The sequence below is a fragment of the Haemaphysalis longicornis genome, unplaced genomic scaffold, assembly GCF_048455015.1.
Source record: "Haemaphysalis longicornis isolate Haplotype H1 unplaced genomic scaffold, Haemaphysalis longicornis Haplotype H1 scaffold_10, whole genome shotgun sequence".
In the NCBI taxonomy this organism is placed as follows: Eukaryota; Metazoa; Arthropoda; class Arachnida; order Ixodida; family Ixodidae; genus Haemaphysalis; species Haemaphysalis longicornis.
The window spans coordinates 70,516,767-70,540,894 of NW_027526204.1; the positions used below are offsets into that span (position 1 = coordinate 70,516,767).

The following is a 24,128-nucleotide window of genomic DNA, read 5'->3' on the forward strand; positions in this document are numbered from 1 at the left end:
AAAAACGCCAATGAGAACGTACGGGTGAGTAGACTACATGTCAACACTGCGGACCCCAGGGGAGCAATGGAGTGACCGCGAGTTGCCGGCTTAAACTGTGCAAAAATTCAGTGATTTGGTTAACTGCATGTAGTTCTCAGCTTCGATAAAAATGTACGTGGTAATGAGCACACAACAGCGCTAACTTTCGTTCCTTTTGCTCAAACACACGTCCCTGCAAACTTCGCTACTGGTGTAACAGGTTTACCGCAAGCAGACGACAGGATAATATATAAAAATGTATCCACTATGTTTACATAAAAAGGCGAGCAACGAAATTTTCTCAAAGCAGAAACAAACAGTGAATGGGGCAAGGCCATTTTCGAACGGATTTTCATGCATCGCACGCCGTCCAAAGGTTGCCAGAACAACCATGCGGTCCCCCGAGTTAGCGAGGGAGTGTGACGCCAGAAAACAGACGACATCAGTGAGATATAGAAAGCTTCGCTTTAAAAGATTATAGCGATGCGGTGTTTATAGCTTGGCTCTGTGCATTGCCCGAGACACCGAAGCAAATATGTATGACATGCGTTTTTGTGTAAGAGGAGCAAATTGGACGTGGTAGGTTCACTTCCCGTAGGCCCAAGGAACCGGCATTCCAACTCGACAAAACAAGGCCTGGCTGAATCCGTTCAACTTGGAGCTTTCCGTGACTTTGTTGGTGGGCAGCACCAAACAGAAGAGCCATAGTGCAAGAAGATAAGCCCTCAAACAGTGGGAATACTCACAGTAGCAGAATAGTGACATATAGTCTAGAATTTTATTACTTTTATAGCGTACTAAATTTGGAAGACGGCAGAGGAGTTTCGCCAAAAAAAAAATCGTTAAATTTCGCTCGCCTTGAGAGCAGAATGTCGCAACCTGCATGCCTTTATTGCAGCGATTCCGAATTCTTTATTCTCGCTATAACACTGTACAGGAAAAAGGACAATGTACGCTGGTTGCAATTTCGGCTAAAAATGTCTCTGCCGCAAAAAATCGTCCGTCTTCGTTACACTAACAAGTGGAACGGACAGCTAGCTCCCGTCTTAGCGGAACGCTGTTTCCTTACATCCTCAAAACAAACAAAAAAAACCGCTGTTTATGGCGAGAAACCCAACTGTCAATGTATATCCGAGACTGTCGAGGAGTCTGAATTAGCTCTGTACTTTTGAAGCAGGCTGAGGGGAAATAAACTGAGCGCTTAACTGAGGTTGGCACGCAAGCCACGCACTCAAGAACAGAGCGCATGCGCAAAAGATACCGGCACTGTGTTGGGTGTGCAGTCAACGCGCGGGAGAATCAAACCTGGCTTCGCGGAGACGCGAGGACCATGTATCCCACCTCATGCCATTACCGTTTTTCCGATATGATATTACAACACGAGTTATCTGGTAGCACATTAAAACCGCAGCATGCATAAAGCCGAGGTGCTTATGCAGATAATGTCACTCATGCGACGAAAGTGCAGAGGGCAAGAATCATTGGTGCCTGATTTGCACGAAAAGAAAAATGCGTGACTGTACCTTAGGCCGAAAAAAAATGTTATTCCTCATGCTTTCCTCGCATAAGAAGGAACCTTATGGAACTGTTGAGGAGGATGATGATGATGGTTGGATGCTAATAGCGTAAGGCCAACTGGGGCAAAGAGCGCCAAAACAATACTGTTGAGGAACGAACTAGCATCCCGCAGCAAGTTCTGTTAGACAGGACATGGTACAGGAGGCGGCCTATGGCCAGAAGTCGCAGGTTGGCCTGGCCCTAAACACGAATGTAACCACCAGTGCTAACTCCAAACAGCACAAAGAGGCCTCGGCGCCAAAAAAACTAGCCGGAGTAAACTGACCTCTTCCAGGACAGCAGGCATCGTTGAGGACGGAGAGGAGTGAAGACTATGGTGCAAGACTCCGCAGGGGTCTGAAGGCGACGGGAATCGGGCGCGAAAACAGACTGACTGCGCAGCCCAGTGCGCACGGTAATTTATGCGCCCTGGTGGAGGAAGTCAGCCGTGTGGAAGAGACCACAGTGTTGACGCTTCGCTTTATCGCCAGGGCGCAGCCCCAGTCATCGCCCTTTCCCCTCAACGAACTCACCCTCACCGCCACCTTTCTCCGGGTACCTCCTCCCCCACCCCCTCCCTGGTTACCCTCGCAGGCAGAGTCACTGCGATAAGGAGAGGAGGGTGGCGAGTCGCGATTTCAGGAACGCACAGTCACTGCGGAACGTGACGCTTTCCGCCATTTTTAGGCGACGATATCGGCTGCGCCGTTTCCGTAAGGTGCCCGTAACACTCGAGGAATGCGCCGTAACTGTCGAGTCACCGCTTCTGGTTGCAACGACAGAAGCAACGAATCTTATCTGCGTCTCTCCGCGCTGTCACTGTCGTTCCTTAGCATCCTTTTGGGTGCGTGATAGCCTTACTGATATCGCTTTTTTCCCCTGGAGTGCAACCAATCTCATCGCTTGATTATGGAAATCTTCCTTCTATTCATTCAACTCGCATCGGGGGTGGGGGTGGGGGGGCGATTGTGCACATAGGGATGATTAGCACGGAGGATTACGTAGTGGACGTACACAATAGCTCTAGCAGCGGCTACAACCAGTGGTAACGGACTGCGAGAACGGAGACAGGAACTTGAACATAATTTCCCTGTATGTCAGCACCCGGATTAAAGCATGGAAATGTTTGCTCACACATTGGCAGGAAACGCAAATTCCAAGCAACGGGCCACCCCTGCTCAACGTAAGCCTGGTGTCATAGACAAGGCCTACCTGTCAGTGTCGAGTCACTAGGCGCAGGGGTTATTACAAAGAAAAGAACTACTTCGAAAATGATACGTCGGTTTGTGAGCATATGTTTCTACAAAACCAGTTTGCGACGCGTTCTTCCCAGTTACGTACATTTCGGTCCATTTTCGTGGTCCTTCATAGGCCATTTTTTCTGCGGGCCTACAAGACTTTTGTGGCCCATTGCAATCTGCTGAATCGGCTGTTTTGTCGCCTACGGCGGAAAAAAAGTTTTGGAAGTGCAGGGGGCGACATACTGGTCTATAGCGCAGCTTTCGTATTTCCAGCTTTGTCCTGTCTCGCTGGAGGGGGATTTGGAGAAAACTAGACTGCGGCGTTCTGAAGTCTAAGAGCACCCCTTTCGACGCCAACACGTTTTAGAAGTGCTTGCGTCGCCAGTTTTCAGATGCAAGTAAAGTTAAACCTGGATATAACGAACCTCTTTGTAATGAATCCCTGCATTTAACGAACTTTTTTCAATTCCCTATTGCCAGCCCCATTGAAGCCCATGTGTTGCGACCTCTAAGTAACGAAGGTGTTACGATACGGCTAACCTTGATGTAACTAATTCTCTACGCTGATGAGCCATTGTTTTTTGTACTTTTTCTGAAACATCGGCTGGAGAGATGCACTAATTTAGCGAATTTCGTCCGCACTGCAAACTGTATACCGTGCGTTGTTAGGTGATAGGCCTGCTTTTCGGCGTGTAGGGTCACGCGTCTGCACTGCTACGCGAGGTGTCGGTTCGTCGATGGTGAATTCTGCTGCCAGAAAACGAAAAGCTTTGTTTCCTAGACAAGCTCGCAATTTCAAATGCCGTCTCCGCTGGCGAGAAAGAAGAACGTAGCCGCCCAGCTAGCACCCTCTCATACATTTTCAGTGCTGAAAGAGCATCAAGTTCACACAATGGCGAACTTTCAGCAGAAGTTTGGCCGTCTTTTAAACGCGTTTGAAACCAAAAAGTCTCAAGAGGCAAAAGTGATACCAGGGTCCCGTACCATATAAAAGCTTAGAAAGCAGATACCACCAGAAAAACTTATACTAGAGAAAAGCACTGAAGAACTCCGGTGATACTTAAGCTATACGTTTGGGAATACGGGGTTAATTGAGTGACGTTACTTCTTTGGAGTGCAGTGTAGCGGCTAAGCTCGTGGGAGAGCGGATGGTGCAAATTACACCTGTTCTCCGTGATATAAATTTTTGAAAAGCAAGTTCACCGTCACTGATGTCTAGCATTTTGGTTTCGTTTCTGCTTCGTTGAACCCGCCGGTATAGACGAGTGTGTTGACCACCGAACACATTTCCACCAACTTCGCGAAACCTGATATCACCATTGCAGACAATTCTAGATATTCATGTTCTCAACTGGTGGTAATTAAACGAGAACTGTTGCAGGGAAACAGCATCAGGCCACTGAGACTCCGACAAGAACTTGTCTTAGCTGATTATTCGCTGAAGTCTGATTCAAAAGAAAATTCATTATGACACACTTCTTGTGCTTCCCGCCATTTCTTCTTCCCCTAAAATTCCGTACACTTGGGGCAGTTGGACCGTTCCACCAGGAGTCTGCCAGATTACAGTGTGGCCGCTTCTTGAGCACGTTCAAAAAATTAATCGTGGAGCCCCCCAACCCTTTATCCTCTTCAGGAGGCATGGTGGCTGCAGACCGCAACGGATAGTACGACTGGTACGCCGGAATACAGTTCTTTCTCTCTCTCTCTCTCTCTTTAAACCTTCTTTGTTTTTGTCCTGACCGCCGGAAAAAATCGCTGCCATCGGCATCAAGAAAATAGCCGCTATCTAGTATGCCAGTGTCTGCACTTTCATTTGATTTTTTTTTTCTGCCCCCATCGTCCAATGTCCGCCCGCTCCACCCGCCGCTCCCACCACACACAGAAGCTGCCACAGTGTGGTGGACTTTCGAGAAGAGTGCATACGGATGCGAACCACCTGCACTGAAACAAACCCTACGCCCCCTATGGAGTTCCGCCCGCGAGAATTCAAAAGTGAGCCCACGTTTTCTTTTCTGCATTTACGCAGAGCGCCCAACTGTTTAATAAACTCGAATACTACGTACAAGATTACACTTGCGGCGTTACAAATACCACACACAGCAATACCGCTCACTACCAACAAGCATTTCTTGGGTAAGTTGGGAGTCGGGTTAATTACCGGAGCAGTGAGACGAATCAAAACAAGGCGACAAAGACTACACCAAAGGAGCAGAACACACAAGACGGGAGCTAAGCATCAATTCTTGGTGTACTATAGGCACGTTGAACCGGACAAAGGCCTCTGTGAGCGCAGCCCTTTTCCTACTAAAGTTGTCTGTAGCGCAGGGCGTCGGTAAAGGAGTGGCGATTCTTCCATCCGTTATCACCCACTGCCTCCAGCATGCCGTGCGACAATCTATGGGGTCGACACTGAGACACGCTGTCAAGAAAGACGGCCGTGATGAATGCATCAATTCCTTCTTGCCATTTGTATTATCTGCGATCTGACTGGTCGGCTACAATATCAACAGCTAATGTATTTTCGTCTGCGCCACTTAAACTGTTCCTTCTGCTCAGCCTTGTTACCATGACGTTTTCTTAGATGCCTTCTCTGTCTGGGTGCCCGTGCGCGACTCGTGATAATCCCGGCTGTTGCTGTCCAGGACAGGCCGCCGACACTTACGTAATATGAATGCTACGAACCCAGCCCGATATGCGTGGCATCTTTCCTAAAAGAAATGACCCCCGAACCACCAGGATATAAAAAACGGCGCTGCTGCTTGCGAGGCAAACATCAGCGCAACATGCCTATAGTTTGTGTTCAACGCTCTTATGGTGTGTGCCCTTTATAGTCAGCGTCTTCACTGCGTTTTTTTATATCCTCCACTCCTTTCACTGCCATCAGAACGAGTACCCTAGAATTTACCACAGCCACGGCGCGTGCGCGCAAGCCCGAAATAAGTAACGCGCATGCGCAGTCCGCCACGCCGTCTAAGGTGACGTTTTCAAAACATCGCAGGCGTGCTGCCTTGCCGAGCGGCAAACACCAAGAACGTCCGATATCGTTCAAGGTTAGCCAGCTAGAAGGCCAGTGGTTTCTCTGTTGCCCTAATAAAAACATCTCGTGCGCCGTGACGAGGCGTTATTTGGAAGGCCTGCTCGCAACTTCGGCGCGCTATCGCGATAACGGAATTCGCCTAACGACCCAACCCGCCTCCACTTCAGTGATAACAATCCGCGCTTGTGAACAGCCGCGGGATTTCCGACGTGTCCAGTTGCATGTGCTTTCGGATTCTAGGAGAAATGCACCCGAGGCGACATCCGAGAAATGTGCCGAGGGGTTCATCAAAACGAAACCCCCTTTACGGCCCCTCATCTACAGCCATTCACAGAGGCGGAACATTGCGATAACCAACATAATGTAGTCGCCTCGGCCTCCAGTCGTGGTAGCCGTATACTCACGCACGAAACAACACCCGTGTACACGAAGTTCGTCGCATTTTACGAACTGAGGCTGCTATTCGAAAGGGCACTCCGCAAGCTCACATACGCTTCAGACCTCTGGAACTTTTTAGCAGCGATTCAAAAACTGCGCTAGAAAGCATCATGCATGGTACTAGTCCCGCTAGAATCCTTGTCATTGATTGTTTCTTTCGCACTTGCTTCTGCGGGCCCCCTATCTGCTCTTGACTCCTTTAAATTAGTCAATAAAACATTCCAGTAATAAGTATTTGCTCCTACACATGAAAAGAGGGTCAGGGCTCCTGGATCGGCGCAACGACTCGACGTAACAAAATGTTCTTGGCGCGTTCATCTGTTTTCTAAATCTGTAAAAATATCCTTGCGTTCAATTTTTCGGCGACTTTGTTGACAAAAATTATTCGCCTTTATGTTGCAAAAACTGCGGCTTTTCTGAATCGCAGGTCCTTTATGCGTCACCCGCCACAAACGTATTTGACAGATAAACATGGTGATATGCCTGGCATAAACCATTAAAATACACTGATAAGTGCCGTTAATATATTTCAAAATGCATATCAAAAAGCCTTCGTTAAGGAAGTGTCTGCATTGAAACGCGTAGGGGAGGGCATGGCATAGAAATGATTATGTTTGCACATGGCAGCAAACATGAATGCTTCACTTTCGCATTATAGAGACTGAAGCCCTCAAAACAATTTCATTTGGCGCAAAAATTCAGCGGCAGTCAAAAACAAGATTAATATCTTTTTGTTACGTTTCTACACGTCTTCTGGATTGTGCGCATAAAATAAACTTCACCGGAATGAGACAAAGCCGCCAATGCATTTTCCCTTTTCTATGGGGTTAGGTACACTGGCCAGGGCTACTTTAGCCGAGAGCCTTTCAAGTGGTTTGTTACCCGCCGCGGTGGCTCAGTGGCTGACGCGTTGCGCTGCTGAGCACGAGGTCGCGGGTTCAATTCCCGGCGGCGGCGGCCGCTTTTCTGATGCAGGCGAAAAGCAAAAACGCCCGTGTGTACGAGATTTCGGCGCACGTCAAAGATCGTCAGGTGGTCAAAATTAATCCGGAGCCCTCCACTACGGCGCGCATCATCGCTTGCGTTGCGTAGGCGCGTTAAACCCTACAATGAATCAATCAATGTTGTATGATGGAGTTAACTGCTTATGTTTCAGCGTTCCATTGCATCACCCACTTCGCCCCATATTGTTCACAAATCGATTTCCCCGGCCGGCGCGATTCGACGGGTTAGTCAGGTTCAAACCGATTGTCAACTGTTGTGACAAAGTTCTCGAGTGTGTACAAGTCATTGTTCGGCTGAGCAGAGCGGCCTAAAACGCCGCCTTGCTTTTCGCAGGCATGACTCAGCCAGAACGGAGAGTATCGTCGAGTGTCGTATCTCTCTGTTTACGCGGTCGATGTCGACATCCCCACAGACGCCTCGCGTTTCTCGTTATCGCCGTGACTTTGCATGTATCCTTTCCTTTCAGCCGTACCTGCATTCGGCCGCGCCGATCGTAACCCGATAAGCGGATGGAAATAAATGGTCTCTTCCATTTGTCATTTCCGGCTGCCCTGAACTGCCTCAGGCCAGCTCCGTTTTTTTTTTTTTTCTGCCCATAGAATACCAACTGCTAGAGCAGTCCTGGACTGCCAACAACCCGCTCTGAACTGTCCTGAGGTGGCCAATCAAAGAGACCAAATCTGGTCTTGTTCGAGGCGTGCAAGCTGGCCGACGAGAACTCGGAAACATTGCGCTGTCGCACTAAAATATATTGGTTTAGTTCACTGATCTGGCCACACGTTTATCACTAACCGGGTTTTTGAGAAACGGCGAATTTCTCACGTTGTATTGCGCAGCTCAATGTCGACTTCATTGTAATAACACAGATAGAGAGCCATGATAGGTGGGGAGGAAGTTTAGAAGCCTTCTGCCGAGTCCTTGTTGATTGTAAGTCTTAATCTAAAAGCTGCTATCACTGTGCATGACCAGCCAGAGGAAACGCGAGAGACGCAGACTCACGGGCACACACTGCCAGTAATTGATAACGAAAGCTAATCCCACTCGTTGGCCAAAGAAGGTGATGTTGCGATAGCATTCAAAAGCGTGGTCATGTTGTGTGTTATGTTGCAGATTTAGTAAGTAAGAGGAAGAGGACAAAGGCGGCTAACCGCCAACTATCATTACTATCGGAGAGAGGAGAAAGAAGCGAACCCGGGTTTCGGCACCAGAGAGTTGTGTAGCGAAAGGGAACTAGAAAACAAGGCGTCCGGGTATCAACGATGCCTACGAACGACTGCCGTGAGAGTCGCGCTCGTGGAGCGAGCCCCCGCTGCCTGCCTCGTGGCGCGCTTCTTTCTCTTTATTCAACATGTTATGCACATCCCGCAGCTATAACAAGACAACGGTTGCCAGACGGAAGAGGGAGGATTGTCACACCAAAGACGCAAAGACACGGCAGCTTTAAAATTGCCTCTGTATTAAAAAAAAAGCCTTGGGGTATAAGGTACGCGTGCCAGCCCGTGCCTCAGTCGCGTTCCCCGCTATCTACTATCCAATCATTATTAATGGCTCATTGGCCCAATTCGGTGCATCGATGGCTGCAGCCGCCAAAGACTAAACCACATTCGCGATAACCGAAAATAAAATGCGTGCAACAAGCGCGGTAAGCCGTCAGCTGAATACGACGTACGAGCGAAGATGCGGAAAATCAAGGCGCCGTAGATCGAAAGCCAAAAGGCACTTTCCTTTCGTAGTCGCCCAAACAGGTTTCTTGTGACCTTACATTTACCGCGCCCTTTTTCCTCTCGGTTGAAAGAACAACATTGCGAGCCGTCTTCGACATTCCCGCCGTAATGAGTGCACAACTTGCAGTTTCGAATGCTCATAAAAAGGCCAGGGTATTTCAAACAATTCGAAGAACGCGTGCAATAAATGGTAGACAGGAGGTTGTTTTTTTGTGCGCGTAGCATATGCAGGTTACGTAGCTCGGATAAACTCCTTCCTTCGGAGGAAGCGATTGCTATCAGTGCCCCCAACATGACTTACATCTACCGAGGAATCAGGACACCACGCGTCAGTAATCAGAGCAACCACCAAATTAGACTTTCAGCTACGATCAGCTAGACATCACAGTTGGCCTTTAGTGATGAGAGTCGTGAGAGAATATCCCAGGACGAACTCACCTCGCTGGAGACGTGCGTGAACTTCTTCTTGTCGAGCCGCTTGGAGTGGGACGGCGTCGGCGAGGGCGCCATTGTCAGGCGCGACTGAAACAGCGTCGTCATGGTGTCCAGCGTAAGGCTGAGTGTCACCTGCTCTTACAAGCCGAGCAACTTCTCTATCCTAAACAGATCAACAACGGCGAGATCTAGCGGACGACTTGTCCTCGCTGCACTGCAAGTACTGCCGGAAGGGGATGGACAGTATCTGGACGCTGAACAGCGTGCTCTGGGCGCGGGCCGCGCGGCGGACTCCGGTTTTAAGGGGCGGGGGCGCTACGGTAGGGATGTTTGGACTACGACGCACGCAAGGCTGTCGCCATGGGGGGAAGAGCCGACCGCCTTATCGCGCTCAACCTCGGACAGTCGAGTGAGCTAGCCTGCTCCGCGGTGACCGAGGGACGTCGCAGAGGGCGAGAGAAGAGGCCTTTAGCGGGGCAAGTCGGGAAGGGAAACAACGAGAGAGAGAGAGTCAGCACGGTTTGTTTTTTTTGGCTCCGTACCCTGGCTTGCGCAAGGCGAAGAAACGAGGGTGTTGGAGGAAGGGGATGGAAGATAAGGCTCCGTACGTGCACGAGGGCGCGTCGTGCGAGAGGTGCGGGGTGTCTTCTCGAGGGCGACGAGAAGCACAGGCCGGAGGAGCAGGAACACGTGCTTAGGACATGATCGGCCTGGCTTTCTCGGCAGCTTCGGCGGCACCGGTGCCTGCGGCGGCATCGCGACGCGATCGAGGCAAGGCTGCTGGAAGCTTGACCAGTTTTAGAAACGAAAGCGAGAAAGAAGAAACCTCGCCCTGAGCTAACTTGCGGCTATGGTCGCTGCCAGACCGTGAAGGAAGCGGGTGTCAGCTTGCGCGTCCTTTGCAGTGCACTCTGTCGTGGACGAGACCATGAACGAACGACGGCGGCGGAGGGAGGTAGACAAGGTGGCAACAGACCATTGCTAACGGGCGAAGGATTTCCTGATGCTATCACGTCAAGAGAGCTGGCTTCCTGGAACTATGCTCTCCTTGCAAGTGAGGAACAGGAGTAATGACGTTGTTTGCCTTCCACCTGTACTTGTGGGGCTTCACACCAAGAGGTCAGAGAATTGTCAATGCTGCTTTACAAAACGGCGTTGAAGGACTGGAAGTAATGTATGCACGAATGAAGCCTCCAGAGTGTTGCAAGACGTGCCTTTCTATCCGTAACCTGCACCTTAATTAAGGACGGAAAGTTCGGCTAGTAGGTTAGACTATAATGGGTACATTTTACTAGCGCAAAAGACGGACCACATGAGTAAGAAAAACACAGGACGTCCTGTGTTTTTCTTACTCGTGTGGTCCGTCTTTTGCGCTAGTAAAATGTACCCATTAACTGCACCTTTAAATTTTGGGTCAGGTGGCTGAAACCAGAAGCTTCCAAACAGAACCAACGAGTGGACGTTGAAGAGGCAGTAAAAATCACTTCAGTTCGTCGTCGTCGTCATCATCATCATCATCACCACCACCACCGCCAGCCTATCTACGCCCACTGCAGGGCAAAGGCCTCTCCCATTAATATCCAATTGCCCCGGTCCTGTGCTAACTGGGACCAATTTATCTCCGCAAACTTCTTGATCTCATTTGCCCGACTGACTTACTGCAGCCCCCTGCCACGCTTGCCTCCCATAGGGATCCACTCTGTTACCCTTGATGACCAACGGTTACCTTGCCTTCACGTTGCATGCCCTGCCCACGTCAATCTTCATTATGCTCCAAGTTTTGTCGATTTAAAAGAACCGCCTTTTGTTAAACTGGCTGGACGCAGATTTCTTGCGTGCCTTTTCCGAATGTGTAGGCACACTGTCCCTGGTTGCCCTGGTATTCTTTGTCATCCAGTTCCGAGTGGTGTCCATTAAATATATCTACAATATGAGTTTCACCGACTCTTTTTCTCTGCGTACTCTCACCAACACTGCTTGTCGCGGCTACTTCGGTAGTCGCTAAATTGTCACCAATAATGTACCCGACAAACTTCTTGTCACATCCCTTGATGCTCCTCGTGTTATCATCATCACAATTGTTTACCGATTTACTTTATTTATTTATTTATTTATTTACACTTAAAGGCTCCTAGCGAGGTGTTAGCAAAGATGGGATAACAAGTAAGTAAATAACATCAAATAAAAGGTTTCTTCTACGAGGATTGCTGCATTGCAAATTAATCGTCTGCAGAAAGGTTGCGGTGCTTCCAGATTTATTTCCGAAGGCATATTGAACGTCTTTTCGAAGACTAGTTGTGGAGAAAAGCAGATGGCACCCGATAAATGTCATACCCCAGGGCTTTACATGTTCTTAGAGCCCAAAACACGCTCGAAGTCAAGACTCAGGGAGGGCCACTGGCGCCCGGGGCAATGGAGCAGTTCAATGAAACACGTAAAAAGCGTTGCGCTTGTAAAGGTCCAGCAGTCTTAAGAAAGGCCTTCCTTGGCTGTGTTTGCTTTATACGTTCTTAAAAGGGTCATGAGGACAACATAGACGTTAGGTTTATTCAAAAGGCTGCTTTGTCCCGATAACAACACTACAAAAATTGCCTCCAACTTCAATGCAAATAATCTAGATTAACAACGAAAACATATTCAACAGTGGCGACCACCAGCCGCTTTCGGACAACTTTTCCATGACGTCGTAATATCTTTTTTATGCGATAAAACATGACGGGGAGACTGTAGTGTGACCTTTAGTCCCTTTTTATCGCATCAGTTGAATGCTAACGCGTAGTTAATAAACTTAATAGACTTATAAAACGTTAGTGCCTGTCCACAACACGTCATTGCTGTTAATATTACGTCACTGTGAAGCGAGATTTGAAAATTGTTCAATATTTCGTCCGATTTTTCGGCTAAAAAGTGTCTTTCGCGGCTGGAATGCAGCTGAGTGAGCTACCATAGTCTATTTCAAATAGAACAAAGTCATATTAGGTGCACAGCACTTTAGGCGCTCGCCTTGTCGTCCTAGCTCGCCCGCTGGAACCAAGCATATCGTCACGGCGTTACAGTGTAACCTGTCACGGTCCCTTCGCCGCGGCCTAACTCAGAGGCTTCGAAAGCCAAGCGGCTATGCCAGGATATACGTAGCGTGAGCTAAGGTTCAGCTGGTTATTGTTAACTTTCCTGGTTGTCTAGGATTAGCTGATTATCATGCTTACTGCTGCTTATCATGCAAACCAAATCCAATCCAATTCAATCCAATTCAAAAGCAATTCAATCCAAGCCAATCCAATCCCGAACTCCCGCTGGCGCAGTTTCAGGCAGGGGGCGCGCGAGCACTGCGAAGGCGGGAAATTTGAATTGCATGGGGTGGTAGCAGTAAGCGGATAACGATGGTACAGCCCATTATGGCGAATCACTGCTCTGCACTTCAGACATCTTTCACATAGAGTGGAACGGCTTAAATTTTTTTTTTGCCTCCATGTCTTCTTTAAGCCAGTCGCCTGATGTCATTTGCAGCGTCGGTGAATGGTCCAATCACCGGCATGTTTAAAACAATCAGAAATTTCGGCAATAAGTAGTCTAACCTTTGTACATCAATGTTCGGAAAAGGAGGTGTCGTTGCTGTTAACACGAAGGCGATTCTTCTATTTGCTTTCACGCAACTTGATACCCGTCGTCAGTATTAAACCAAAACTGTGGGCACTAAAGTCTTGGAGTATGTTAAAGGGTGACAAGTGCTTCAAATTAACTCATGCAGAGACCTGCACCAGAAGACGCCACTGTCTGTAGAGTAAGCATGTAGTTTCAGTTTTTGTCGGAATCTTCTTGCTGCCGAATGATCGTAGTGTTTATACGAACAAATCCTAGTACGCAGGATGGATAAAAAATAGCGTTGGATACGGAAACACAAAGGGAAAAAATTACATGGACAACTAAGGAATGATGTGATGTTTGTGGAAGCAGTACTGTCCAGTGGTCGAGAGCGTTCTATCCTTACTGTCATTCTTCTCTCTATAGGCGTTTTTGTCTCCTCTCCGTTATATATGACTGGACACATACCGTATTTATTCGAATATAAGGTTTTTTTTCAATATATATATATATATATATATATATATATATATATATATATACACACGGCGATTTCTTTACTCTCCAAACTGCACCATCGCTTTATAATCGAGGGCGCGCGCCTTATAATCGAATCAATACGGTACCGACTTTCGAATCACCAAGAAAGGGGGACATTCGGCGCGAACGAGTACTTTTCTACTCGTATGACTGCCACTTCTGTAATTCATCATCATCATCATCATACTCATAACCATCATCCTGTTCGTGTCCACAACAGCATGCAGACCTCCACCAAAGATTTCCCGCAACTGTTATTGGGAGCTTGTTGAGCCTATAACTTCTGTGCTGACCGTGGTCAATTGACTCCTGTAGGCCTCAGAACGTACGTGTCTCTAACACACGTTTCCAAGTCGAAGGCCACAACGCATTCTCTAGGTCCACCCTCCGCCAGCTAGACTCATTGAGCACTACCCTAGTGTTAGGTATGCCTGCTTGTCGCGCGCCCTCAAAACCTGATGTTCGATTCCCATACCCAAATTTACCCAATTTCATGTTCAACGCAATTGCTTTATATCCTTCATACGAGCTTCTCTGAGAAATTTACCGCCACCCCAAGCGTCCGTTCTTTTTTTTGTTTTATTCTTTCAAATCTGGAGATCAAAAGATCTGGAGATCTTCAAATCTGGAGATCTGGTGTGCAAAGCCTAGCATCGATGCAAAAAGCTACATGCATATAGTAATGATATTATGCTCGTAATACCATTGTGTTTTGTCCCACTACAGCTATACTATGAATGAGCTACTATTCGTGCGGTAGTATCTGTTACACGTTTGTTGTATTTTTACTGTATTTTTTGTATCTATGAAAGAGTCCATACGCTGTATCCGTTGCCACGACAACGGGGCAAGGACCTCGTCAAGCTGCTGTACTGCGACCTTTTGTTCTTGTCCCAGCACTCTTTTATGAAAAGAAGGCTAAATAAAAGGTTGATTGATTGATCTTAAAGATTGTTCAATGTTACAAAAGATGAATACCCAACTGACTTACCGGGCTTTGCCAACTTGGTGAAATACCACAGACACGCGCGTTATATTGCAAGGGCTGCCTTAAAATGACAATGGAGTAAATTGCCTTGCATAAGACATCATAATAAACGGCTTCATCCTCCACGTACCGGTTAATTCGGTTTGGTGTTTCAGGTTACTGGATGAGAAGCGGTCACCAGGATACTGTAAAAGCACCAAACACTGTTCGATAGGCTCTGCATTTTCGTACTGTTTGCAGCAAGTTTGCCTGCTTCCGAAAGCTGCATGCGTATATATTTTTATCTACGGACGAGTTTTTAAACAGGAGCAATGAGAGAGGGTTGGGACGTATATTGGGACGTATATGGAACTTCTCAGGGCCCCACAGACAGCTTTTCTGCGCTCAGTTTTCTTCTTTAAGTAGAGCAGGGGGGGGGGGTAACCAGGTAACCAAAAGAACACCATAACAATAGAAGGCAAGTTATTGATTCCTAAAATGTCGCATGTGTCCTCCTCACATTTTGATTCCGTTCAGACATTCCTTTGGACATTTTGGTTCCTTTGGTTAGGGTGTACAGTCGAACCTCGTTATTATAACGAAGTAGTATCGGGGCAGTAAATTAGTTCGTCATATCCGATATTCGTTATAACCGTAGAGGTAAAAATTGGCTTTAATAAATTAATAATTTAGCTCGCGCAACAATCCTAGGTAAAAAACGCGTTGTTCTAGGCTTGGAACGCACTACAGTAAAGGCTCGTTATTTCGAACTCGGTTAATTCGAACTTTCGGTTAATTCGAACTTCCGGATAATTCGAACTTCCGCATAATTCGAACTTACGCCCCGGTCCCGGCACAGCCCTGTATATTTCAATGTGCGAAAGCTCCCGATAGTTCGAATGCGTCTGTATACAGAACGGTTAATTCGAACCATGATCCCCTGGTTTCCATCGCTCCTGGCAGAAGAATTCGGTCCAGAGTGATTACAATATGCTGCAAATCCAAACCAAAACAAATTTACTGCAGATGCAAAACAACGACACTGAAAAGCAACAGCGTGTCGTGCGCGCTACGCTCCTGCAACAGCTTATTTCGCGTCTACAGAGGGCGCCGCGCCACCGGCGCCAGTGCTTCAGCGCATGCCGTTATTACTTACGAAACAGTATTTACGAAATCAACTGCCACAAACGCGTAGTAGCGCCTAATTCGCGATAACGAATCCAGAGGTGGCTTCTTTGAGTTCTGCCCGCGCAGTGTGGCGCAATTTTCATTCATTCTAGCGCCCTCCCGCTAATTCGAACTCAGCTAAATTCGAATAATTTTACGGTCGCCTTCGAGTTATATATAGTTAACGAGCTTTTACTGCATAAACGAGGTACTCCTTATCTGTCTCCTTGTGGTATTTTACACTAAACAAACCGGAACGTGAGAACGTGAAATTACAGCAGGACAAAGTTCGTTCAACAAAACAGGCCGGCCTTTTCATTTACTTGAAGGAGGATGTGGCGTTCGCCTGGTGGCTTTTCACAGTCTGAGCAAAATAAAGTTTTTCACAGTGTCCACGCAATAAAGGGCCTTGAGCTACAAAAAAAAAACGGTTTTGTCTCGCTTTTCTTTTTAATTTTGCTTTTATTATGCTAGCTGTCGAGTTCTGAGCCTCGGGGGAACCAACTATATTTATTTCTTCTTTATAGCCCATATCACGCGGCTCTCCAGGTTTCGGTTTCGTTATAGAAAGAACTGAAATGAAGCGTGACCAAACAAACTCCGCATTTAGTTCGCTATATCCAATAATTCGTTGTATCCGTGTTCGCTATAACGAGGTTCGACTGTACATTATCATAACCATCTTAGTATGGGGCGCAGCTTTCAGGCTAATAGCTGCATGGTGTAAGTAAAGCCCAAGCCATGCTAATCGCGGTCGGCGAGCAGCCAAATCCAGCAAAATACTGCAGGGTTCGTTGATTTGAAGATAGACTGACGGGAAATGTCGCTACATTCTCATAATCTAATGCGCAGTCAAATAACTTGGTATAAAACTCAGGTTGCGCAGGGCATGCATCATTCCTCGGAGTTTATAATGAAAAGCGTGAAGAAAAAAAAACGGGGGAAGTTGCAGATGGACTGTTGCCCACTAAGCCAATAGCATGGGATGGGAAGCGCAGATCTGATAAAAAGGATCGAGGGGGATGGGGGGTCATTTAGCGTTGAGAAAAAAAAACCACCCCAAGCAGCTTGTACCTGCATACCAACACACAACACATACTGACGGAGGGGGGAAAGGAGGGGGGGGGACTGGTGAAAAAACTGTTGTTGATTCCTCTGTCAAAGGAATCGGCAAAACACGAAAGTGAAATGTGCACCGAAATCTGCAGCTGAGCATGATTTGAGGGTGGGTGTGCTTGGCGAGCGACTTTCTGCTGGCGGGTCGCTTCGGCAAAGGTGTACTGGCGTCATTTCAGTGACAGATAAGACGTCAGTGAAATCTTGGTGTATTCCGCTATAAAACAATTTTGTGTTAAGATATAAAGCCCGAAAACGAACAGACCTAAGTATAACGTACTCTTTAGTACTAATGGTTGCTCCCCCGCGAGAAGGCCCCGTGTGCAGGGGTGCACCCTTTACAGACCCCTTGCCTCGTTGGCGTCATTTCCGTGACGGATATGATGTCAGTGGAATCTGTGTATCCCGGAATAAAACACTTTCGTGTTAAAAGGGTGGAATTGGCAAATAACAAACATAACGTGCGCTGTGCACCGTGCGGGAAATACTATTTTGTTTGCTTGCTTGCTTGCTCGCTACCTTGCTCACAGGCTCGCTCAGTGGAAACGCTCGTATTCAAATTATATGTAGTGTACCGCTTTGTCAGGGGACATTCAACTACTTTTCTTGTTTCTCTTGCTGTAGGCAGAGGACGCTGCTCCCTCGGGGAACAGTTGGAAGTGCACACCGAAAAGAACAGCAATCGGGCAAAGGAGATGCCCTTGGGAGACCTCTGGGCTGATTGGGGTAGAACAATAAATGACGGCGTGCCTGACCTCTAGATAATGTTTGTAAGACTACAGAAAACAATGGCGTTCGCTCTATAAAAAGACGCGTACAGTGGAAAACACAGCCGCCTCCAAGAACAAACAAGGGGGTATTTGTTTGACCATAGGTTGTGTACGAGGCACCGAAGCGAAAATGGGCGTTCAGCGGGGAGGTGTATAGTACTAGCAAGGTGACTATGCAACACCCCCCATACCCGCCGCGGTGGCTCAGTGGCTAAGGCGTTTGAGCACTAGGTCGCGGGTTCGATTCCCAGCCACGGCGGCCGCTTTTCTGATGGAGTCGAAAAGCAAAAACGTCCGTGTGTACGAGGTTTCGGCGCACGTTAAAGATCCCCAGGTGGTCAAAATTAATCCGGAGCCCTCCACTAAGACGCGCCTCATCGCCTGATCTGTGTCGGCGTGTTAAACCATACAATCAATCAATCAATCAATCAATCAATCAATCAATCAATCAATCAATCAATCAATCAATCAATCAATCAATCAATCAATGCAACACCCCCTCCCACTCTGTTTCAAAGGGAAAGCCCCTAACGATCATCTCCGCCATCCCCAAATGCTAACCAAGAAGAAAACGGGGAGTGGATCATTCGGGCGTCACATTCCAGGGGAAGAGTTTCGGGACTGCATGCCCAGAAGAACTCTAAATGATGTTGCAGTTGTGAGTGGCCTTGAAGCTATAGAAATAAAAAAGTAGGGGCAGCTTGGTTGCGTAAAGTGTCCGTATACGCTGTCACTCGAGTGCAGCTACCTAAGGCACGTTAAGTCATGGCGTGCCACTATAAATATTTCACAAGCATGAAGAAAATTCTCTGAGTTTGTACACGATGGAAATGCCTCATGTGGCAGTTTGAGAACGCCTTATATTTCGCTGGAAACACCGCTGCACCTTATCATACACACCAAGGGAGCTGGAGAGGATGTCGCGGATAAACTGATAGTCACACTAGAAAGAGTCGCATTGAAACGATAGAAACTAAGGAACTTACATTACAAATGCTCTGCTTCACATTCCTCGATAAACGCTTGGAGGGTATTTTTCCCTTTGTCCGGTTGACTTTTCTCTACCCGCGAAACGGGTCATAGGAAGAACTCCAAAAGGGGGCAGGAGCGCCCATGCAAGCTGCATTACCTGATTCCAAAGTGGTTAACGTCCGGACAGACGTCCCAAACATCGTTTCCCCTCATCGCACCCTTACATTTTTATTATTGGCTGAAAATGTTTGGTTATTTTCTTTACGGAAATTATTGATTAAAGGCGCGCATGAAATCGTCAACTGACAGTCTTAATGACGTGTGTCTAATATCCCGGTACACCGTCCTTACCCCGCTCTAGCAAGGCATTAGAGAGTTTTAGCATTCCGTCCGTTCCGTCGTGTACTTTGTTACCGGGTTGACCGGGACCCGTCTGGGCACTTGGGCATTCGTCGCGGTAGGGGGATTAGCTCCGCGGGCCGGCCTTCGCCATGTCCGCGCCTCTGCGCCCTTCCTCCTCGTCCTTCCGCGCGCGCAGGCGCAGACACGTCCCGGAAAACCCGGTAGCAACGTACGTGACGGAACGGCCGGACTGCTAAAACTCTCTATTAAAGTTATCGGGTTGACCGGGACCCGTCTGGGCACTTGTGCATTCGTCGCGGTAGGGGGATTGGTTCCGCCACCCTGCCTTCGCCATGTACGCGTCTCCTCGCCCTTCCGCGCGCGCAGGCGCAGACGGGTCCCGGATAATCCGGTAGCAACGTACGTGACGGAACGGACGGACTGCTAAAACTCTCTATTCAAAGCCGGTTGAGGTCGGCAAGATAGCGTACCCAAGACCGCACCAATCCGCCACTGGTTCCAACCAGAACAGGCCACTTATATCCGGCCCGAGCCCCTTCACACAGCTGTAGGTGGGCGCCTCCCACCAAGTGTGTCCACGTTTATATGCGTCCCCCTATCAGCCTCCCGACATTTGTAAACACCCTTTGGTATGACAGCGAGCGCGTGTGCGCGCGAGGACATAACAGTTGGCCGGTGTGCGTGACGACCGTCACGTGCTGCCTCTGCGCCTGGCGCGTAGATGGCGAGCCGGGAGGGCGCCCTCTTTCCCGCAGATAACGCGATTCATTTCTCTTTGTTCGCATACGGGCGCAGCTATTTTCTCGGTAAGAGTCCTCGACCTCTATCGAGGCCCGATGGAAAATTGCGATAGCGAGCGGTGAGGGTGGAGGGCGATGATTTCGGCACCAGGAGAGGACGTCCTGTGCCGCGGATAACGGGCTGATTACGCGTTCTTTTTTTGGACGTTCACGTGAATCATGGTGGCTTTGAAGGATGTACGAGGAGAACGTTGCTCCCGTTTCCACTTTTGCTCCCATGCACACAAAGGGGTGCGCTGTGACGACTCAATAACAAGCTCAAATACCATGGATATCCGGCTCTCCTCGTGGTCTGGCGAGTGACCTGACCTCTCGTCCTCGTCAATGCGCACATCGGTGTTTTGTTTACAATGCCGCGAGCATTACCGAGGTCCTTGCCAGATAACTCCAGTGAACGTTTACGTGTGGACAAGGGCGTACGTTTGGGTGCCGGTTACGTACGAAAGCTCCGCTTGTCAATACGATAGTCAAGACAAGGAGGTGGTGAAAGAATTATGCGCCTGAGAACGAGGGACCTTAATTTTATGACGCGCATTCTATGAGCTGTCGTTGAGGATTTGTTGTCTAACTGCTTTACAATTTCCGCACACAACTCCAAGTAGCCTGTTCTTCCGTGCCGGACCAGCGCATCTCTAACTCACCCTAAATTACATCTTTACTCACCCTAAACAAGCAGCACTACATAAGAAACTCTCAGCACCCAGCACCCACAAAACGGAATCAAGCACAACTGTGGCGCGGAACATACCGGCACTTAAAACCAATAACGTTCACTCATTGCCACCAGATACCACTAATAAAGGGGCAGAATTCGAAGGTATTGTCCTCAATGTTCATAAAATGCCATCCCTTTCCAATCACAAAGACACATTCACATAGCCTTTTTAACACGAAAGTGTTTCATTCCGGGGGATACCAGAATTTCGCTGATGTCATATCCGCCACGGAAATGGCGCCAGTACAACGAAGCAAGCGGCTTGTAAAGGGTGCACCCCTGCACACAAGGTCTTCTTGCGGGGAAGCAACCTTTAGTACTAAAGAGTATGTTATACTTAGGGTGGTTCGTTTTACGGTTTTATGTTTTATCACGAAAGTGTTTTATGCCGGGATACACCAAGATTTCACTGACGTCATAGCCGCCACGGAAATGACGCCGGTACACCTTTGTCGAAGCGACCCGCCAGCAGTACGTCGCTCGCCAAGCACGCCCACTATTATTTAACGAAACGGCGCAATACACAGGACAATGGAGAAGAAAAGACGACACAAGCGCTGACTAACAACAAAAGACGACTTGTGTCGTATTTTCTTCCCCGTTGTCCCGTGTATAGCGCTGTTTCGTTAAATGATGCAACAACTTTGCCGAACTACAAACCCTGCCACACCCACAAGACAGCTGCCGACCCACAAATCATGCTCAGCTTAAGATTTCACGGCACATTTCTCTTTCGTCTCTTACCGATTCCTTTGACAGAGGAACCAGCCACAGCTTTTCTGGAGCGCGCCTATAACGTAGTATTCGTCTCAAAAAGATACAAGATACAGGAACTCAAGAAAATATGCCATCAATAAGAGTTCGGCGCCACCATTATGTGGGCGCCTGACCATGCTGGAATACTCGGAAATGAGGCAGCCCATTTGGCAGCACGTGCGTCCAGAACAGCTAGAACCACGGCCAGAACAGCTAGACCCTGCCAGACTATGATTACGACACTGACGAACACCGGACCGCAATCAAGAAGTAGAGAAAAGATCTTCCGGCCTACATAGTTAACCACACTGCCATTCCCGCGTCCAACACGTCCTCCCAATGCAACTAATGACTTGCAAACCTTTCTCCTGCAAAATGATCAGTTTTTCATATTTCTCCCAATGATATGTGGATCACCTGTAGAATTCCGGACACAACTGAACGTATTTATTGGGAACGCCCTCGGTTTTGAAACTAAAGGCAGAAACTCCTTGACACCCGTTTTCCGGTAACTACGTATTCCAAAATTCTCTAAACGATCTCTTACTTGTTCTCACTACCCACCAAACTAGCAAAATAAGCGTGGGACGCCTTCCTGCACTTCCTGAAGTCCGGCTATTGCTGGCGCACCAAGCGACGACGGCACCAAGATCAATCAGGGTCCGGGAATAAGGATTTGGATCACCGCGTGCAACGCTGCTACAATAACGGTATATTCCTCTTTCTTCCAACCCACTACTTTCTCCGTGCTATTTTTCACCCACACTCATCTTAGAAAATAGCTCTTCCCTACCCTGAGGTGTAGCTGATGCATAGCAAGAGACCCGAGGTTTTCATTATTTGAATAAACGTTTAACGACGTGTGCGTAAACCTGCGGTTAGCTGTTATTGTTATGCCTGGAAGTGCAACGTCAGGCCTAATATCTACGTTTAGCCTAACAACATGCCTAGAAAAGTCAAAGTCACTGTACGTCGACCTGCGAGTAGTACCGTCGTTAGAGCTCAAAGTGTAGCATTAGACCTACCGTCAGAGCTTTGGCCAGACCTCCAGAATGTTGCGTGTTTCTGCTGCTCGACGGGCACGTAACACTGTACGAGTTTTAACAGCGGAGATATCGAAGGCCGAGCTCATTCATCCGTCTGCTGTAGGTCATGCGTCACGCGTGGGTGGGAGTAGTGTCACTAGATAAGCTACAGATTACCGTTACTGAGGCACACAAGTGAGCAACGGCGGCCATTTTGGTGTTTATCAGTGTTGCCGGATGGCCGCTTCTGCGGCCTCACCGCTAACTTTGACGGGGTCATTTGTAAACGACACTGCCGAAGAGGCAGCAACACGGCATCTTCGGACACACTTCTGCAGCTGAAATGCTGCGAAGTGCGTTATCTTTGATTCGCATTCGGAACGACGTCAGTCGCGCGCAGCCGCAGAGCAGGCAGGACAAGCTGAGACTACCACAGTTGACCGACAGAAAACGGAAAAACAACAAAATGGCGGCGCCCATGAACCGTCGCAGTGTAACCAAATGTTACGTGATGCGAACAGGCCAATGATCACGGGGGCGGCACGGAACAACAATAGGAGAAAAGAGTGCCGGTACTCTGTAACCTTATCTAGTGACACTAGGTAGGAGCAGGTTTCCAGAACCGCCGGCGGCCTCTCCATCGCGGAAATGACGCCAGTACACCTTTGCCGAAGCGAGCCGGCAGCAGGACGTCGCTCGCCAAGCACGCCCACAAGACAGCCACCTACGCGCAAATCATGCTCAGCAGCAGATTTTGCTGCACATTTCACTTTCGTGTTTGACTGATTCCTATGACAGAGGAATCAACCACAGTGTTTTTGTGACGCGCGCCCGCGGGCCCCTGCAGCACAGCGTGGACTACGGGACTAAAGGGTGCCCACCCCCCGCTTACGGTCGCACTCAATGCGATAGTAAAAAAATGGTTTCCAATCCAATTCAATCCAATCCGCAAGTTCAGCACATCGCGGCCCCTCCCTCACAATAAAATCACTGCCGCTTCTTCTGTGCTTCAGTTATAAATAGAATCCAGTTTTTCATACTTGAGTGAAGGTTCGAAACAATGTCGACGCACTGACTAAAAAAAAGTTATTTGTTAGGCAGGGGAAAGACATGACGAAGGTGAGAAAACCTTGTATTCATTTTTAACCAATACAAAATCGCCGTGTCTACGCCGGTCAATGCGCCGTCGTGCAATTTTACAAGATCGCAAAGTATGCTTCAGGTGCGGGGTTAGTTGTACACATCGTCGCACAGACTCCTAGGCAAACATGAACTTGTATCCGTAAACAACTTCGTAGTAACAAGAACAACGCCTGAATCAATCAATAAGCATTGGTATCGTTGGCGTCAAAATTTGGATATGCTGATTCTCCCAGGCAAGTGGCAGTAAATCAGAAAAAGAAACATATCAGGGATGAGCCAGAAGGAACTGGAGCATTAGAAACAAGAAGAGATAACAGAAGCAAAGAACGAAACAAGTTATGCAATGTTTAAGAAGCATAACATGAACTTTCTAGAAGCAATAATGGTGATAGGAGAGAACCGGTGTGTCTCAGTAAGATAAGCTAAGCTCCATGAATGCGACATTTGCGTGCTGCCAAGCACTTTCGTGCCAACAGCGTACATCCGCGTGATAACATGCGAAAGGAAAAGGAGTAAACGAAGTCACATGCCAGCGAGCAGCGTAAGTCGCCTCTGCCGATAGCAGCGATAGCGGTGTATTTTGCATACTTTTGGCGCTTACGTAATGTATTTACGTAACCTACTTTCCCTTCGTGAAGGGACCCCTCTCATGAAGGGAACGCATGCAAGCCTTTGCAAGGTTAAGGGCCTTATCATTCAACACCCGTTTAGGCGTCTTCAGTTATGGCGTCAGTGACATTGTGCTACTGAGGCG

The 24,128-nt window shown here is 48.2% G+C and overlaps 1 protein-coding gene across 3 annotated transcripts in view; it reads right to left on the reverse strand.

The window, feature by feature from the left end:
- LOC144158725 (ADP-sugar pyrophosphatase-like) overlaps positions 1-24,128 on the reverse strand; it is a 55,510-nt gene that overhangs the window by 25,903 nt on the left and 5,479 nt on the right. The window contains exon 1 of one of the 3 annotated variants that reach the window (XM_077689807.1): positions 9,462-9,732. The exons of 1 other annotated variant lie outside the window; for it this stretch is intronic. In XM_077689807.1, coding sequence (XP_077545933.1) covers positions 9,462-9,563 — 102 coding nt within the window. In that variant the 5' untranslated portion in view covers positions 9,564-9,732. Of the gene's footprint in view, positions 1-1,864; positions 2,002-9,461; positions 9,733-24,128 lie in introns of those variants that run through there. One more of the 3 variants, XM_077689808.1, reaches the window with a different exon arrangement.